General features: G+C 43.1%; 1 protein-coding gene across 10 annotated transcripts in view; it reads left to right on the top strand.

The window, feature by feature from the left end:
* The window catches only part of MEIS2 (Meis homeobox 2), a 207,189-nt gene that overhangs the window by 182,516 nt on the left and 4,683 nt on the right, over positions 1 to 19,990 (top strand). For all 10 annotated transcript variants that reach the window (XM_036266365.1, XM_036266357.1, XM_036266396.1 and 7 more), the window contains one exon: positions 19,184 to 19,242. In XM_036266365.1, coding sequence (XP_036122258.1) covers positions 19,184 to 19,242 — 59 coding nt within the window. The remainder of the gene's footprint in view (positions 1 to 19,183; positions 19,243 to 19,990) is intronic.

Genomic DNA, 19,990 nt, shown 5'->3' with positions numbered 1-19,990 from the left:
AGAGAGACACGTCGAGGATTGCTTCCTGCACGACTTCGACCAGGGCTGGGGATCGAACCTGTAACCCAGGTACATGTCCTTGACTGGAAATTGAACTTGGGGCCCTTCAGTTCTTGGGCTGAGGCCCTAACCGCTGAGCCAAACTGGCTAGGGCAAGGAAATGTTTTATTACAATCAAATGATGGACATTAACTGGCACCTGAAATTTTTTACCTAAAGTATAAATTTGCTCAAGTCTCCCAGAGTTTTCAGTAAATGTTTTACCTTTTCCTCCAAGTCAGGATTGTTGGACTGTGTAGTGTAGAAGAGTGATCATTCGATCGGGTTGCGATGACCACCCGTGCCAAATTTTTTTGTAATACTAATTTCAAACATAATTTTTCTTGATCCCATAAGCATTCTCCTGTTTAGAAAATGTGCCCCAGTTTTTGGTTCAGCCATGATCACCCTAATACGTACAACACAGCCTACCACTTAATTCAGGGAGCTCCGTTTCGTCAAGAGATTAAATCCAGTCCAAAGATTCATGGACTGTTTGCCTCACTTAAATGAATCAGTGATTCACAGTTACCGATCAACCTACGAATACTACCATTCATAAACGGGAATGGGCCAACCCCTGCTGGCATAATTACCAGAGGGAGGAGGAGTGGGATGGGCTCGAACAGCTGACGGTTATTCCCACTTCTGGAGGGGCCTCAAGATGACAGCGTATAGGTGGGCAGGGCCCCGGCGACACCTCCCTGGGGTCCCTTCAGTGCCGGTAATTTACCGAGCCTCAGCTGTCAAAGAACAATAAATTTTCCTTCAAAATATAAAACATAAATCAGTGTTTCCAAACACGGAGAGGCAAGAAGAAACCAAATCCCCATAATAATGAAAAGAATCCTGTTAATTAAATCAGCAAGGTAGAGAGCTTCCCTCCCAGCACACGGCCCTGCTGAACAGTAGAATACCTCGGAGACCAAAGCTGAAATCCAAGCTTTTTCTAGATTGCACGCCAGCACCCTGAGGGAACATTTAGAAGGAAAAAAAAATCCTTGAGCACAGGACAAGTAAACACAACTTTTTTTTTTTAAGAAGTTGTACTTGGATTATGTTTATCTGGGAAGGGAAGTAGCAAAACAAATTGTAAACCAGGCTCAGCATATTTGTGCCAACCCTTATCAGATCCGCCACCAGTCAAGGGTAAACCGAAGGCCGGGTCGCGGCGAACTCAAACATAAAAGCAAATACGGTGGGGGGGATGCTCAGAAGGAAGATAGGTCCCTTACTTCCGATTAAAAGAAAAAAAATTAATTTTATCAACCATAGCCTGTTTCAACTTATTTTACAGCTTATTACAACCATGGTTAAGGCTGTTGCTTCACACGTCTTTCTCTTTGTCCTGCAAAACTATTGCTATAGATTTGTGGGTTTTCTTAACGCGTGGTTAATTGGCTGGTCTGCGAAGAGTGAGTCTGTTGCTGTGGTTGAGGAAAGATGGAAAAAACAGAGGTTAAGGTTTCTTGCGAATCTGTCACATTTGGGAATTGAGGGCCGTATAATATTACTGCCTCAAGCCACGGAGAGCAGTTTCCATCCCGTCGGGGAGCCCTCACAGGGACGAAAGCCACACCCTCTCAACCTCAGTCCGCTTTGGGTTTTACTCTCCAAACCAGTTCCCTTCCACCCCTAATCTACTGACCCTTTAAACCAGTGTCGACTGCGGGGGTGGGGGGGGGAGCGTTTTTTTCAAGGGGGCTGGAGCCCATTCACAGAATCCGGGACTCCCCTTCCGAACGGCCCGCATTGGAACAATGAAAATGACCAACTGTCTTCTAGACCTAGATGGTTAACGAATCTTGCACATAATGGTGAATCGCACGCCAGTGATCGCCTCGGTGTCTTTGGAAAATAGGTTATGTGTGTCACAGGACGCGTTTGTAAGACATCCCAGTTCATTCAGGTTTCTGATTGCCAACAGCAAGGACGTGTTTTTAATCTGCTGGCGCAAGTCTCCTTATCAGCATCTGCATCTCCTTTATCCTTTGTCCATAACCACACGTGCACACACTTAGAAAGATTGTTTGGTGCACTGAAGGTGGCGAGGGCTGCGAGGAGGCCAAATAGTAGGGTGTAGTGTTATACTGATAAGTAGAATTGGGTCCAAATCCTTCAGCTCCCACCACCCCTCCGAGCACTTTGATCTTGGAGGTGAGAGTGGCAAGAAGAAAGGGAGCAGCCAACAAAATGTGGTTCATTCCTAGCTCTAGGTGGCTGAGAAGGGCTTGAAGAATCAGCAAGTGGCCACAGTATGATAATCGGTTTGTTTGATTCCTGGGGGGCGAAGTAAAACAAGGCGGTGTATCCCATCTGAGTCTCAACCTCTGCAGCCTGAGGACCTCACCCACTGCCTGTCCTCCGTGGGCTATGCATCATGGTCTGATTTCCTTTCAACATGGTCTACTTTTTTCTTTTTGACCTTTCCCAGTAGTACCTGTGTGGTTGGCAGGGGTGGGAGGAATCTCCTTACATCTGTGTGTGTGAGTGTGTGTGTGTGTGTGTGTGTTTAACCAGGTGTCAAGTGTCAAGAGATGTTTAAAGTCACAGGTACATTTATGAAAAATGAGTGTGTGTGTGTGTAAATTTAATGTGCGTGCCTGTAGGTATATTGCAAGAGACAAATTTTGAGGTTTCTGTTATTACTGTGTCTTTATAATCTTTCCCTGCAGGACTTTAAAGAAATAGTTGCTTAACATTTGTTATTTGGCCATGGCTAATAGGCAATAGAAAAGCTGTGTTTCACTGGCATTGTTAATGAGTGTCTTCAGTCGCAGATAAGCGAGTGGCAGACAAAGGCCATAGTAATGAAGAATAAGTCTTTTAGTAAAAGATAGTAACTATTTCCTAAAGGCCAGAACCTGTGCTTTGTAATAGAGAAGCTGAAATGAAATATAGATTTCATGCGGGTCTAAATGTGTGTTTGGTCAAAAGTTCACTTTTAATTTCTTAAAATATAAGCTCTTCGACCACATCTGTGGATGGATGACATGGAGAAACACCCTAGCCAGCATTTATTGAGCATCTACTCTGAACAGGCTACCGAGCTAGGTACTGGGAACAAAGTAAGTCAGAACGTGATGGTCGCAGTGCACAGTTCACGTAGCAGATTCCAAAATTAAATATTAGAACTAGTATTAGAATTTTGCCTTCATGTTCACATCTACCCTTTGTTTTATTTTGCACGTCCGTATGTAGTATCGCTGCAAAGCACCTTTTCCCCTTTGGTGCACAGGTCTGAGGTGATGCAGCGGAGACAGGTGAGGGCAGTGGAAACAAGTTCCATGGGAACTGGAAGCCCCCCGCGGCCTGGGGACAGCGGTGACACACAGGGCCATTTTCCGTGTGCACTGACCTCCCTTGACAGCTTCGCACCTTCGTTTTTCTTTTTTTCAGGAGGAGGAATCGGGGTCAAGTCTTCTGGTTAGGAATTTTCCAAGGCAGACTTGTGAAAGGAAAAAATAAAGTTTGCACCCCTTTCGATATACTTGGGCATGCCACAGTAAAAGCGAGGCAGGGATGGGGCCTGTTTCACCCTCCACCAAGGTGGCCGTCGCCAAGGCTTTGATGTCATCGGCTCACAAGGCCTCTGAGACTTTCCGAGGACCCGAGTTCAGTTGACTCACAGTGGCCCGCCCAGCTCTTCCCTGTTCAAAAAAAAGAGGAAAAGGTCCCTGCACCTTCTTGTTTCCTTCCTTTATTGTACAGTTTGCTTTGTTTGTTTGATTTTAAAACTGCCATTATGTGAAAGTGTTGCAAGTATAAATAATTGAGAAGATAACTCTGTGGGGAAACCACTTTTGCTGCCTTTGTGCAGAGGCAGCTCATTACGGCTCGAGCGGCAGCATCCGTAGGAGCAATTATGCAACATCAGGATGTCATGGATATTAACCAAGGGGAACAGATAAGAGACGGGAAAATCATTTTGTAACTTATTTAATTAGATTTATTTGGGTTTTCCACTAGTTCCTCTAGTGGATCCTTTACCCGACCACTCCCAGGTTGCCGTGGTCTTTGCGGGCCTGGTTTTTTTGGCGTTTGGTTGTTCGCACCCTCAATTCTGCGTGGACCTCAGATGTATTAATATTGGGGTTTAATTTCCACCCAAACAGAGGTTACCCATGAAAACAGAACCATAACTTGGCCATGAGGTTCTTATTCCCCTCCCCCGCCCCAGGGCTTGTCCAGCCAGGGAATGTATGTTCACACAGCAAAGGGAACAGAGAGTGAAGTACGCGGTCAGGCTCGGAACAGGGCCGGTGCTGCTCGCTTCTGCTTCCACGGGGGAAAAGCCCGTAATGGCCTGCCTTTCACCCCCATCGTTTTCAGAATTGCTTTGCCTGTCCTTCACAGCAAATAGTAATTTTAAGTGGACCAAAACAGGGCTCCGGGTGTTTGCACTCCATGGTAATGATAGAGTAGCTGTGCTCCCCGGAGTCAATAAGCCCAACAATTGAGTCATTTTTGCCTCCTGCCAGTGAATCACTGCCGCTCCCTGAGTGACAGGACTGCTGAGAGCCCTGCGCCGCTGACCTCATCCCGGGCCAGCGAGGGTCAGAGGGCAGGCAGGTGGCGCCTCACGCAGTTACAAGTAAACGCTGATTGTGAACTTGTACACTCTGTAAACAAGAAGGTGGAGTTGGTGCGGGGGGCGGGGAGGAGGGAGGGGCATTTGGTGTACGTTGATGTACTTTATCCAAAGGGGAACTTTTTCTTTTCCTGTCTCTTTCCCGTCTTATTTCTTCATCCCCTTAACAGCCTGCCCTCCTCCACTCTCTCTCTCCCTCTCTCTCTCCTCCATACACACACATCTAACACTTGCAATAGGCCTGCTTAACTTGGCCACAGCCCAACCACAGTTCTGATTAATAAAAGATATACAGGGTGTTACAAAAGCAAAGTATCTTACATTTGAGATTAGTCTTCACTTTCTAAGCAGCATTCTGAAGCAGAAATTTTAAGCCTACGTAGCAAAGTACCCAATGATGGTTTTTAAAAAATATTTTAGTGAGGGGGAGAATAGGAGAAAAATGGGGGAAAGGAAAGATTACAGAAACATCCGGCCTAAAACCTTTCCCTAACGATCAAATTACCTGGGAGATAGAAACGTTCTAGAGAATGTTTTCAGCCAGCCCATTTTGGGGGGCGGAGGTCTATGGAGTAGTCAGGTTTTCCAGTAAGTGTGGGAGGTGGTGTTGGGAACAGGTAAGATATAAAACAAGAGCCCTGCAAATACTTCTCTGTACCTGAGTCTGACTTGGGCAAATATGAAGAGGGATATCCTATTTCATATGGTTTTAAAATACAATTTGGGTTAAAAACCAGAATGCTGCTTCGTTTTCCAAATCCTTGGAACCCTGGTGCCCCTCAGAGTTTTAATAATAAGAGTTAGGAACTGATTCATGCCGTCTGTCATTCCTCCCTAGAGGTCCGTGGTGCATTTTAGCCCCGTAAAGGCTGCGACACTCTTGTAGCAGAGGAAGTTCTTCACTGTGTTTCTCTGCATGTTACTTCCCTTCACTTTTTTTTTTTTTTTTTAAATCCTCACCCGGGGATATTTTTCCATTGATTTTCAGACAGGGTGGGGGGGAGAAAGAGAGAGAGAGAGAGAGAAAGAAATATCCATGTGAGAGAGACCCATTGATTGGTTGCCTCCGGCAGGACCCCAACCAGGCCTGGGGATCCAATAGCAACTGAGGTACGTGCCCTTGACCGGAATCGAACCCGAGACTCTTCAGTCCAGGGGCTGACGCTCTCATCACTGAGCCAAACCAGCCAGGGCTACTCCCCTTCACTTTTTTGACCCACCACCCCTGTTTTGGAGAAGCAACTAGTGACACCGGTGTCCCTCAGGGCACAGTTTGAGAAAAACTTCCATAGAAAGATATGAGAACAAAATATTTAAAGAAAGTGTTCTATTCCCCTTGTCTGTCTCCGTGTCACAATTTCCCTCTTTTGCTTGCTACTCACTATTTCTTTGTCCTAATACACACTACTTCATTGTATTAATGAACTGTGAACTCAGTTCCCAATACTCTCAGCTTATTCTCCCCTCTGGAGTCCACTGGACTTATCAGGCCCCAGCATAACTCCAGCTGGTGTTCCCAGCCTAGAACAGTCTGACGCCCACTTTCTCCCAAGTCAAATCCTTCTCTTCCTTCACCCTGGCCCCTAAGGTTCGTCCGGTGTCTCTAATGCCCAGACTTTGCAACCATTGCATGGTCCATATCTGCCGTTGTTTCTGGGTGCAAAGATAAGGAGACCAGAGCCAGGAAACCAGAGTTATTTTCCATCCTGGCTCTGCCCGACTTGAGGGAGAATCATTTCAGCAGGGACTCCGTGAGGCCTCTTGCAAAAGGAGGAAAAGAACATTCCTGTGAGCTCGTCTGTTCTCAGTTCTAGATCACTTCCAAGACAGGGAACCCTGTTTTCATTCACTCATTCCATTTTTCTTCACCAAACATTTTATTGAGGATGTTCTGTAACCTGGACACAATCTCAATACAGAATGAAGATAGGGTCCCTGCTCTCTCGGGCTCTCTGGTGGGAAAACTAGGCAAATAAATCGTGACCATGGTATTGAATACATGCTGTGATGGGCATTTTAGCCAGGTTCTGCCGACTGAGGACATGTCTCTTCCTCAGACTGTGGAACCAGGGGCATTATCTCAAAGAGATCATCTCTGATAAGAATTTTGAAGGTTGTATTGACCAGGTGGCCAAGGGAGAAAAGGCAGAAGGAATAGTGGGTTTCCAGTGAGTTCACATATTAACTTTATACTTATTAATCACCTCTGTGTTGATTTGTACATTGCCTGACTCCAAAGTAAGAATCCGGGACAGTTAAACAAATTTCTAACCGAAAATTATTTGTTGGTAGATGATGATGTTACTTTATCTGTACCGTGAAAATGGAGATAATTCAAATATGCCATCATTTCTATTTCTAATGGTTAATTTAAACCAGTTCATGAAATTCTGATAGATGTGAAATATGGATCAGCTCTAAAAATTTTTTCTTTTTTCAAATTGCAGTACCGTGTGTTTGCTTCTTTGTCTGTTGGAGATGATAGCTTTGTGTGGAATGTCAGAATCGCAAGTTGATGTCTTTATTTCTCTGCAGATCGGGGGGAAATGCACTAACTAACCCTCTGAAGCTAAAATATTTAAGGACTAAAGCAGACGTGGCATAACTGCAGGCTGGCTGAGCCTCTTGTGGTTTATAAAGATACATTTTATGTCTTTTATGGTGACGAGAGGATGCTAAAAATTTTGTAGGTAATAACACCGTCACATTGGAAAGACTGCATATAACATCTCTGCAGAAAATACAGAATGCTACCTGGCTGTCAAGTCAAAGGAAAAGATGTTTAATTTGATATTAAGAAAAGGCGGTCAGGAAATTTTATTTGGAATTCGCTGCTTGATGTTTGAACATCATGAACGTGAGGACATGAAGTCATATGTCCATGAATTGATTTTTTGTTTTGCTTCTTGACATAATGGGAGATGTTGTAATATTGTTTAAAGATTATTGTTAGATGGATGCCTGTTAGAACTATAGTTTATTTAAAGTGACTTTAAATTTTTTTAGATCTTTGGTCCCTCCCCCTTTGGCACATGTACTAGATGCCAATATAAACTGGTTAAATAACATTGGGTTTAGACAGAAAGACTACGATCTAAATGCATATTTATGATATTTTGTTTGTTAGATCTTTTTCTTAATATTACTTGACTTTCCGTGTTTCAATCTCATTTTGTCGTATTTTGGGTTGAAGCCACTCTAAAGTTTAACACCTAGGAGATTTCTCACTTATGGTTCCCTTTAAACGTGCTAAAATCTCAGCCTCTCGAACAGAAGACCACACTACAGTTTAAAGAAAGCAGCGGTGTTGCCGAAGGTCCTAGATGGTTGCCGCCATCTGCATGCGTCTTCTGCCGCATCCCTTCTTTCAAAGCAGCAGGAGTATCCAGAGAAGGATGAGACAGGGCCCGTCCACACACTCCTGCATGCCTAGCTGGTCTCCTGAAGTCTCCCCTGCTGCTTTAGAAAAAGCAGCCCACCCCCCACCCCCCGTGGACAAATGAAAGGGCCACAGGGACATTGACATGCAGACACCCTCCTTGCAAACACCAAGTGGCTTTAGATTACTGGTGTTGGGTGGTTGGGCCTGAGTTGACATGCAGAGACTTGAGAACCATTTGTTTCCACACCGTTTTGGGTGAAGTGCTATATTTTTCACCTTAAAATGCCCATTTACAAAGAAAAATATGTTTCAAAAGGAGCCCACGATTTGGAAGCCAGCGTGCGTGATGCCGTCCCTTTTAAATGTAAGACTTTGTCCTGTCACTTCTCGTCTAAATGAGTTGTCACCACCTAGAGAAAACCCCCCTTGATTATCTTACGCTGTTGCTCAAGACATACCGTCTCCTGTGTATATTTCCCAGCATCCAGTGTTGGATACATTTTCTAATAAATTCCATTATGAAGTACGGAGTGGAACCCAACTTGGCTAGCGACCTGCAGTGTCACAGGTACGTTATTTCCATCCGCCTCTACGTGTAGTCACACAAAGGATCTCAGAAGCAAAAGAAGAAGCAAACCGGACCCAATAGAGATAAGACCGTGACGACAGAGGTTTTCCCTGACAATGACATGGCCAGCCAGTGTTAGATCGAGGACTTTGTAAAATCTGGAGGCTCTATGAAGCGGAAGAATATGTATTTTATTTTTGGAAGTGGCTAAGCAGTTTATCATCATTGTTGCCACAGCTCTGGAATATTCCTATAGTTTCGGAGTTTGGGTGAAATTAGAAGTGAAAGTCACTTCTTGCTAAGCTTTTGCTCTTCTTTCGTTCTGCGTCTTGAATGGTCTGTAGAGCTTCTCAGCCTGACGATCCTACTGTCCCTCAAAGGTTACACTTGGAAAATTGAGTTTCCCTCTCCTCATCGCAACAGACAGAAATTCCCTCTCAACTTCAGCTTTCGCCAGCTGTGCACTGTGACATGCCAAACACAGACGCTCAGGTTCAGCCTCGTGTCCCTTCTCTGCCATCTGAGCACAGTCCATCAGCCGTTCTCCGAGCCGAACCTCCCACGTTTCCATTTCTACCATCTTCATCGGGGTTTGTTTTAGTTTTTCCCTCTTCTGCTTGGATCAAAGAATAGCTTTCGACCTTCTGAGCTTCTAGCTGCTCATCAGTTAATGCTCTGCAGGCTCTTGGAACAGATCTTCTGCAAGCACCATGTTCTATTCGATCATGTCGCCATTCCGGAATTTCAGGGGTTCCGTCTGTCACTCAGGAACTTCACTGGAGTGGGGGGAATGGGGACATGTTCGTCAAAGGGTACAAACTTCCAGTTGGAAGATGAGTAAATCCTGGGGATCTAAAGCACAGCATGGTGCTTATAGTTAAGAAGGCCATATTATATACTTGAAAGTTGCTAAGAGAGTAGGTCTTAACTGTTTTCGCCACAAAAAAGAAATGGTAATTACATGACATGGTGGAGGTTTTCACTAATGCTGCAGTGGTAGTCATTTTGCAAAAGATATCAAATCATCATGCTGTCCATCTTCAACGTACACAATGGTATGTATCAGTTATATCTCAATAAAGCTGGGGAAGATAAAAGCACCTCCACCGACTTATCTGTTAACTAGCCAAGTTTCCAGACCATAACCAGGGGCCAGTCTAAACTCAGTTTGCTCGCTTTCCTTGTGCAGACCGGGCCCTGGCCGCACTGCTACGTTCACACCTGCCATGTGCAGCCTTCCCAGCAGTCTGGGCTCTCCTAACCGGGTCCCACTTTCCTCCAAGAATCTGGTGATGAACCTCCATCCGACTTCTTAAAGGGACCCCGTCACACTTACTTACTGAGTGTAGACTTTGCTGATTTGTAATTATTATGTATTCTTCAATTGGGATTTTTAATTTGTGTCTGTGGGTATGAAGAGTAAAAAAATCTTTAAAGTCATGGGCTGCCTTTTCAAAAATTTAAATATATATATGTATATATACATATGTATATATATATGTACATATATACACACACATATGTATGTATATATATACACACACATAGAGAGAGAATCATATAAATATATATTTATGTATTATATATAATTTCTTATTATATAGTCCCTTGTCAAATTTTTGTCATTAAACTTGTCTTTTGTTAAGTATAAAATGTGGAAGACTTACCAATGTGTGACACGTGTCCAGATTCCTATAGACCTTAAAAATCATTTATTCTAATATTCTGGGCCGGAAAGGGCTGGAGATAAGCCCGACATAACCACTGCTTCCCTTCCCCTGCCCACTGCTGATTCTGCCCCCCGGGACCCAGCCTCCCGCTGGGTTCCGCACACCCCGGAGAAAGCAGCTGCTGCTACAGTTCTCTGAATGGAGAGGTGGATGCTCGGTCACTTTTGACTGACTAAAGGGGGTCATAGGAGAAAGCAAGAAATGAGGCTGAGAAAAATCTCTGTTCCCCTGGGAAAGTAAGAAAGGGAAGAAGAGGCAAACAGTAGAACATGGCGTGATGGAACAGAAGCAAGGACTTTTAGCAACTGTTCTTTTCTCTCTTGCTTTTAGTATTCCCAGCACCCGTCAAATTCCTGTCTTTGACCTATGTGGTAGTATGTCTAAATATCCTAGAGTTGATGACTTTTTCGTACTCTTTCTTTCAGCAGCTACACAGAAAAATTAGCCAACAAAGGTTGATTGCCTGGCATGTGTATGTGTGTGCGCACGCGTGTGTGCACACACATATACATACATGTATGTGTGTATATGCATGTACACACACATGCATATACACACATACATGTGGCGCATGACTTCTCACAGTTTATCTCAAGACCGCACTATTTCATGTTCCACTTGGCTGACAGGGCATCTCTGACCTGACAGATTTGTTCATTGAGAACAGGATCGTGTGGTTGAAACCATTTTAATTCTTAACGAGACGGGCACATGGCTTTCGTAGATTTTGCTGTTGATTTTTTCTCTTGTATATTACTCAGGGAAGCCTGTGTCAGTTCAGTTGGTGGTAATGAAATCAACATCATGGCATCTTTGATACTGCGTTTGCGAAAGCCTTTCTGGATGTTTAATTCAGCACTTGATTGATATTATAAACAGTGGATAAACATTTCTGATGGATCTGTTTGCTCACAGATGAAAAGAATCTAATCCTTTTCTCTCTTTGATTTAACGAGTTTGATGCCTTTGGAGAGGAAACAGTTCAAATGTGGTCATCATAGGTTGGTGGCACTAAAAATAGAAACTCACTCAGGGTAAAATTTGCTGTCAAGAAAAATGGAGCATTCTTTCTGAACTCAGGAACGTGTGGTTCATGTGAGCTTGCTTGTGGATGGTTGCTACAATAAGGCTCCTTTCATACAGGTGTGTTTATGCCCCAGGCTTGCTGGCCACAGTCCATTCCATTTACAGAAGCTGAATTAAACAATAACTACCGCATTGCAAAAAATGGTGGGGGGAGGGGGGCGGAGGGGGAAAGGTGAGCGTCAAAGGAGATGCCTGAGAGCTTTGTTAGGGCCAAGAAAAACCCTGTTGCAGTTGTCAGAGCTTGTTGATGTTGCTGGGAACGGCACGTTTTTTTTTTTTTCTCCTGGATTTTGTGGTTCTGCCTTAGGAAAGAAAGTAAAATAGAACGGAAGAACAAAGTCCTACTCTATAAATCAGCAGCTGCTCCTTGCCAGATCAAAGGAGTGACATTTTTGCTCCTGGACTACTTGTCCACTTGAGGGCTTGACAGGCAGCTAACAGCTGGCCTGCTAGACTGGATGGGAGAATCAGCCCACATCTTCTTCCGAGCAGATGACAAGCTAATCAGAGAGAGATCCATCGCACAGGGCATGTGAGTGCACCTTGATCTCCTCAAACATGTCTAATACATAATTGCTAAACAGCTTGGTGCATTTTTGGCAAGTTAATGCTTAGGTGGTTTCCACTGAGAAGTAGGATAGAGAATTAATACTTCAATCAAAGGTGATCCTGAGAGCTCAAAAGATACTAGATTTGTCGGGATCTTCTCCTCTTAGCGTGAATTAGTAAATGGCTAGGAACATAGTGAGAATTGGCTAAAACGGACGTTACTGATGATCAAGCGACTGGTTGGCTTTTCAAAGCCCAGTCAGGCTGCAGTGTTCAGGTAGAGGAATAGGCCGTGGGTACTGGCGATTTTGAAAACGATCACCCCTGCTTTTCAGGTGGAGAGAGCTGAATAACGTTGTAGATGTATCTTCCGTGTCAGCAAAGAGTTGTATTCAAAAGCAATATAAGGTGTGTAGGTATATAGATCTGGAATTTTAATGTCAGTAGTAAAACTTTCAAAGTAATTCATTTTCTGGTTGATTTCCATCTGCAATAAATCATGTACAGGATGAGGTAATATACTACAGCTTATGTCTATTGACTTAGTATTTTATCTTTAAGAGGATAGATCCTAGATATGAATAGCTAAGGAAGTTTGCGTGTTTTCTCCTCCCTCACTTTCAAGTAGCTTTGAAAGATCACGTTTACAGTGCATGATAAATAGCCACATATGAATAATCTGATGGCATTCTGTAAGAGCAGCAGTGCTTCAAGATCACAGCCTGCTGGGATGTTTTGTTACATGCCATCGGGTGCGATTATACTTAGAGGAGAGTGTTTCTGCTGCTCAGTATTATAAAGAAAATAAAAGGTAGTTTTTCTATCTTAGGGGAAATTTCTCCAATACTTTTATTAGAAAGTCTGCTATGGGCCATATAAACCTTAATCAGATAAGATGCCAAATTCAACGAGCCACTTAAAAATTTTTTTTAATTATAAAATTAATCATACTTTTTATTAAAAACTCAAACAGCACAAAATTACATAATATAAAAGTAAAATTCTACCATCTTCCTCCTATCTATTCTTGAGAGAGAATAGTTTCCGCAAAAAACACCTGATTGGCCCAACTTTTCCTTTAGGAGGTACAGATGGAATAAAATGAATTAAATTATTACCAATTGTTTGTCGCCCAAGGCGAGTGATTAAAAGAGTGTTTAGATCCAAGATCAGGAAAGAGAACTGTGTTGCATTTCCACAGCTAAGGTTCACATTGAAACTTGATCTTTGCAAGTTTCAATTCTTAGGCAAAGTACTGGATCATCTGTTTGGTATGTGATCTAGAACAGGGCCTCTCAAACATAAATGTGCCTAGATCACCTGGAGATCTTTTAAAATACTGATTCAGATTCAGCAGCTCCAGAGTAGGAACTGCAGTATTTCAGCAGTTCTAACAAGCTCAGGATGATACTGATGTGGCTGGTCCATGGAACACAGTTTCAAGGATCTAGAGAACCATTAGCAGACTGTGATTCTGAAATCACAGCCCCCTAGCAGATGCCTGCTCCAGTGTCTGCAATCCCCACCATGCCCTGTACATCCGGATTGGCTGGGATCCCTGGGAAGACCCTACCACATAGATACATGCTACCTGTAGGTGTACAACACATTATTACCTTCTAATCAACTCACCACGGATTGGCTTAATAGTCACCCACCTAGTTGTAATTATTACCTATAAAAGAACAGAGCTATTTAGGAGAGGGACATTGGCGGGGTGCATTTTGAGTCTACGCTAACTAACTCAGCCCTTTCTGTGTGGCAGGCACTGTGCCAAGGATTTTGCATATAACACCTCCCTTAATCCTAGAAACAATTTGGGCCCAGCCCTTGCCCCAGTTTATAGCCAGGAAACAAACCGAGGCTTGGAAGGTTAGGTAGACTTGCCCAAGGTCAGGAAGGGACAGAGAATATGAGTCCCTGCTCTTTATCACTTTGCTCTTTGGAGAAGTCTGGCATATGAAGTAGTCATTGAGAAGGGTTCACTCAAAGAGGGGTGACTTAGTAAAGAACCTCGGTGAGCGCTCCTCAGTTTAGGGAAGAAGTAGATACAAGAAAGAATATTGCAGGAACACCGTGGAAGGTCATCCAAGACAAGCATCCCCTACTTGATCATTTTGCCGGAGGCCTTTATGCCAACAGGGACACTGCAGTGCTTGAGGCATATTCATAAAGCCACGAAGGTTTGTGACTCCAGATCAATATCATGTTTTGATATTGTGAATGTATGAGTCCTAGTTCATTTGTCTTTGGAGTTGTGGACAAATATGGTATCTGCCAAATTATAAATTAAGCTGTAGCTCATGGAAATAAATTATGAACCATGAATATATCCCTAGGTTGCCCAGGAATTGCATTTTCCTTACTTTGCCCACTGTTTGTGAGAAAGCTTACTTTGCCCACTGTTTGTAAGGAAAGACCCATTGGCCACCAGGGAAGATGGCATAGTCAAGTGTACATGGTCAAAGGCATTAAACCTGCTTACTACATTGATTTAATCACTTAATGTATCTTACCGAGAAAATCCCACTCTTGACCAGAACACAGCATAGAAAAAGACTACCTCTTGTGTGCGTGTGTGAACCAAGGAGAATGAGGAAACTTGATCACTGACTTGCCCAGGTTGAGGCTTCACTGTTTCAACACCCACCAGCAGCAAGCTCTGTGCATAAGCACCTTCATGAGGAGAGGGTTTTCATGTTTAACAGGTCCCCCGTCCCACGCTGCCTCCAACACCTTCTCCAGACTGATCTGATGTCTCTTCAGTAGTTCAGCCCCCTTCCTAGACCAGACCATTCCAAACAAAAGCTTCAGTTCCAGGGAGCCTTGCTCCTCCTCAGCGTTTGGGGCTGGAAGTTTTCCAGGTGACTCCATGGAGGCCTGCACTTTCTAACAAAAGCAAGGCTGCCTAAAGGAGCTGGTTACCAGGTGTGGCATGAAGTTAGTGGACCAGAAAAAAGGGATTTATCAACCATTGAAAAAGAAGGGAGGAAAAAGAAAGAAAGAAACGAAAATAAATCAAGCAACAATCAGGAATGACACCTAAGCCTACTTCTATCAATCTGAAATGGTCTTTGGAGTGAAAAGCTTTTAAAAGAAAAATAAAGATGGTGAGATTTCAGTTGCGGAAAAGTATGCAAAGCTGAAAAATTTGGCTCTTCTCTGGGGGATTAAGGTGGGGAGGTCTCTGGGAGATAATCTCTCCAAGATCATTTTAATGATGGTTTTCTATCTTAGGTTTATTCTGTTTAATGCATTCTTTTTTTTTTTTTTAATCTCCAAGTTGACTCAAAAAGGCCTCATGATTCTTGGAAAGTCATTGAATTTATTTCTATAATTAAGTTATTTTTAAGCTAAACAGTCTTAGTATATAATTTTTAAGGATCCCACATACTAATGCCTTTTCTATTTAAGTAAAATTTAGTGAGAGAGTAGATAGTATTAGTAGATACTCTCCAGAGCCTTTGTGTGAGCCTGGATACTAACTTCGTGTTCAATACAAATCAATGGAACTCGTGCACTTTAGGGTACTCATTCCCTAAGGAGTCACTAATGGAATTATCTCCAGCCCTTAAAAAAAAGTCACAATGAGGCTAATGAAATTTTTTTTCTAAGTGAAATCTGGATAAGGCACTAGACTTACTAGCACATTTTATTTATGGCATTTATCGTATATGGCACATTTTACACGCAGGTTGTACAAACCTCAGAATGCTTTTAAGAGCTATTTAATATCTAAGAAGGCTTTGTAATTTTGGGTTAAAGTGTTTGTACCAATAGAGAAGTAGATTACATGTCCTCAACTTCAAAATCATTCCAGGATGACATTACAACTTAGATAATTTTTTTTTTTTTTTTTAAATATCAGATACAGATGAAAAACCTAACAGTCTTTGGATTGGAAATAACTTTTGGGGGTTTTCATTAAAGTTGGGTGCAGCTTGCTGCGTTTTGGTGAGTTGGATGTCTTCAGCAATTTTTCAAATGTTTTGGGTTTGGCAAAGTCCAAGATGTTTTTGCCAAGACCCTCTTTCCCCCTTATTTTTTAAACCCGTGTGAAATTCAAGGATAACTTAATCCATATGTGTCTGATTCATTTACACTTAACTCATCAAAATGTTATTTTGTAAGACCCAGTTAATATTCAAGAAACCTTTTGAGCCTTTTTAAGACGTCTTGTCTTGTGTCTTTGAACCAGAGTTGTATTTTTCCATATGAATGGAGCTTGGACTGTGAAAGGGTGAAGATCCAGTTGATTTTCAATTTAGGCTCTTTAAAATCTGAATAGAATCAAAACTTGATATTCTGTTTACTTCTTGAGCACTGAATATTCATTTTAAAATGTAGATCAGAGGACCTGGAAAAAAAATTTCACATCACATAATTTGGGGGAAGACCATAATTGGAAATTTCATCATAGTGATACTAAAGAAAAGAACTTTCTCCTAACTTAATTTTTTTTAATCTATAATTAAACTGTTTCATTTTATATGTACATTGGTGTGTTTTTTTAAGAGTGGCCTGTGGGTCATCGGTACAGCAGGGTGATTTCATTTTTGAGTGTTAAAGTGTTCGTGCAGACAACTCATTAATTGACTTTAATAATAACATCTATGACGTTTATAAGATATCCCAAGATCAGGGGAGTTGACGATTGGCAGGAGTTGCACTTTGAGAGATTTCTGAAAAAGTGGAGCCCATATGTTTTTAAAATTCTGTGTGATTTAAAAGAATGTGGTAGAGTTATGAATCTGGCAAGATACAGCACGAGGGATTAAAAACATTGTTTGAGAACAAAAATTCAGAGAGGCCAAATGGAGCCCCAGTGAAAAAAAAAGCAAAATTTCTAGGACCCTCTTTGTAAGGGGATCCGGTGAAAACCAGAGGCTCCCATGCATGTTTGTTTAGCAGAACTGGACAAAGCAAGGCCATCGCCATAACTGCTCGTGAACACCCAGTCCATGCCATGGTAACTCGTTGAAAATGGAATACTGGAGTGGCATTTCCAAGTTCAGCGCCTCCATAAAGACCTGCTAGCGCACAGAATGCTGTTTTAATGTTCCGCATTGTTGTGGATCCCCCATTGAACAACCTTTTGAGAGGACCCCGTTTTTACTAATGTAAACATTCTGACGAGTATCCAAAGAAATGACCTTTGAGTGAACCTCTAACCTTCCCTGTAATTATTTGTTTGAAGACAGTGTGGAGTTCTCCTGCTGAGAACTGAGAACCAGGATGCCTTGCAGCTCTGTGAGTAAGGGCGTGTTTGGGGGAACTGGAGAGAAGGACATAAATAAGGGAACAACCTCCAGATGTAAATAATAAAAGAGCAAAAGGGTGAAATTAAAAAGGGAAAAAATAGCAATTCGTTTTACCTAAAGAGTTGGCCTATAGGAAAAAACAAAACCAGGATTAGTAGCACATAAAACGAGGTGAAACTCCTGCCGTGTGTGTCCTCCATTAGAAACTTCAAGGAGGAGGGGAAAGGTTTCTCCCTCTCCCGAGCTCCTCCATTGGTCCTAACCCGAGCTGATAAAAAGAGTTCCTGGGGCTGGAAATCTCAGGTCAGACCTCCTTGGTCCCAGTAAAAACAGTTAGGAAAGAGGAGATAATTAAGTTCCTTTTCTGATTTGAGTGATAGTTCTGGAAGGCTCTGTGATCTGTCCGCACAACACTTCTGGTGCCAGGTGGGAATAAATACGCAGTTACGACTCCCCTTTTGTCCTCACCTCTCCTGGCCTGTCACTTTCTTCCCCAGACCTGCGGGGGGTGTAACATTTTTGACAACTGAGCTATATACTTTCTTAAGTAATAAAGAAGTTCATTGTTTTGCAAACAAACGCCATATGCAAAAGACTCCTTTGGTTTTCTTGCAGCTATTATTCTGCAGCCTAATTGTATTCCCACTGGAGTGCTCACAGGAGGCCTGAGGGTGGGTGTGGGCTGCTGTCCTTCGGTGGGGGCTTCAGCGAGGGGCTTCATCTCCGGAGGAACGAAAAGCTGCCAATACACTAGAATTTTTTTGGCTAATTTCAAAAGAATGAGTTTTCAGTTCCTGCCTGTGGCCCCATGCAGGCTCATTAATCATTAAGTCCCCATGCACTTAAGATTTGACACTGGAAATATTGGGAAATGTTATAAATGGGTCTAGTTTTAAGGGACAGCTAGCTATATGCTGGGCATCCCCCCTTCCCTTCGTGTCCCCCCAGAGTGCACAGCCAATGAGTCCGACGCATCAGCTCAGATGGGCAGGGGGAATGCTCGCCCTCCAATGCGCGGGGACAAGGGTAACTCACAAATGGTGGGAAATTGTTTTATTTTTATTAAATTTAGAGAAATAAAGGAGATTTCTTATCATCTGACTCTGTTTGTACATGAATATTTGATGGGCATTATTAAACATTAAAGTAACATGAAGTAGGCACTTAGTTTTGGATTTCCAACAAAATTAGATCCAGGCTTCTAGACGAAGTAACTGCTGCTCCACATTCCTGTGACTCAGCCACCACCTGATTTGAAAACGTTTCTCGGCCTCTAATATCAACCATGTGTACCTGAGGCTCTGTCTTTCTAGTGGGTTGAAAGGTGGCTGGGTTTATGGTTGGCAGTTACCTTATCCCTGCCCTGGGTGTCCCAGCTTAGACTGGAAAGGCCGCCCCCAGCTGGCACTGACCTCTAAATGACCCCTAACTTTACAGGCTTAAACTGCAGGAGTTCCGAAGAGCAGAAGTCTTTCTGGCCAGCACTTATTACTGCTGTGTTGGTGATAAAACTTCAGACAGCCTAATTGATGGCTTTGCTGACCTAACAATACCTTGTGAAAGCAGAGTGCCAGAGCCTGGTCTCCATTTATGACCAGCTGCAAGGGGGACGCGGGGCTCCCTCGATGGGAAGTTGAGGGGAAGGGGAGAAATCTTCCAGCCTGCGAACTTTAACCAGACTCAGACTCGTTCCAGAAGCAGAAGCACAATTGCAAATTAATAGAAGCTTTCTCTGGGCAAGTTTTTTTTCCCTTCCTGGGGCCTTTTTAGCAAGTCAGCCTCCAGTTGGTTATGAGAGGACGGAAGAGAGGATCCAGTCGACTATTTTGAACAGCGAAAGGGAACATTGCCTTTGCATGGAAAAGATCATCTTCAGGAGACGTCCGACTGTATCGTACTCTCCGCAGCGTTGGTGCAGAGATGTTCACACAGCACAGACTCGGCCTCTGACGACTGGACTTCTCTGTTTCATTTCAGGTTTATTAACGCCAGAAGAAGAATAGTACAGCCAATGATTGACCAGTCAAATCGAGCAGGCAAGTTCCACCTAGTATCTGGATTTCCCCCCCCCCCCCCCCCCCCCCCCCCCCCAGGCACAAACCCTCCCTGAGTTTCATCACCTGGTAAATCAATGCTTCCATCAGGCATTCTGGGAGTTTTTTTGTTTTGTTTTTTTTTACTGTCCCCAGAATTCCTTTCTAGGAAGCAACTTCACTAATTGGTGCTAATTGGAGATTTCCCACCCTGACTCAACTGAAACTGCTTTTTATTTTCTTTCTGAATCGGTAATTGGGCACAAGCATTCGTGCCACAAGCAGTTTGTTTGACTGTGAGCTCTGGGATGACTCATTGCTCGGCTGCGTCCAATCATTAGCACACTCTCATTTTCTTGTTACCCACAATTCCTTGGTTGGACGTGTTGCTTTCTCCTGGAGCATCCCCTGTTAAACTCATTGTGTCCATTCATTGGCTTTGACTATTCATAATATTCCATCAAAGCCTGAAGGGCTGCCTTGCCAGCGTTATTATTTTTTTTTATTAAAAGATTATTACCTTTGTTTAAAATGCCTCCCATCCATTCCACTAGAACACATGTGTGTTTTTCTCACAGTCTCTCTCAGATTTTCTAAAGCAGTTGTGATAAGGGACTGTCAGAACCACACCTGTGAACTCCTAATCATTGGACATAGGTGTGGTGTCCTGTGAGAAGGTGTGTAGGAGAAAACTAGTTCCCATGTGGTGATGTCTGCTGTCACTAGGGAGGCTGTCAGACTTGATGGAGAC

The sequence above is a fragment of the Molossus molossus genome, unplaced genomic scaffold, assembly GCF_014108415.1.
Source record: "Molossus molossus isolate mMolMol1 unplaced genomic scaffold, mMolMol1.p scaffold_m16_p_1, whole genome shotgun sequence".
In the NCBI taxonomy this organism is placed as follows: Eukaryota; Metazoa; Chordata; class Mammalia; order Chiroptera; family Molossidae; genus Molossus; species Molossus molossus.
The sequence above is the reverse complement of the archived record's forward strand: the minus strand, read 5'-3'. Positions and strand labels throughout refer to the sequence as shown.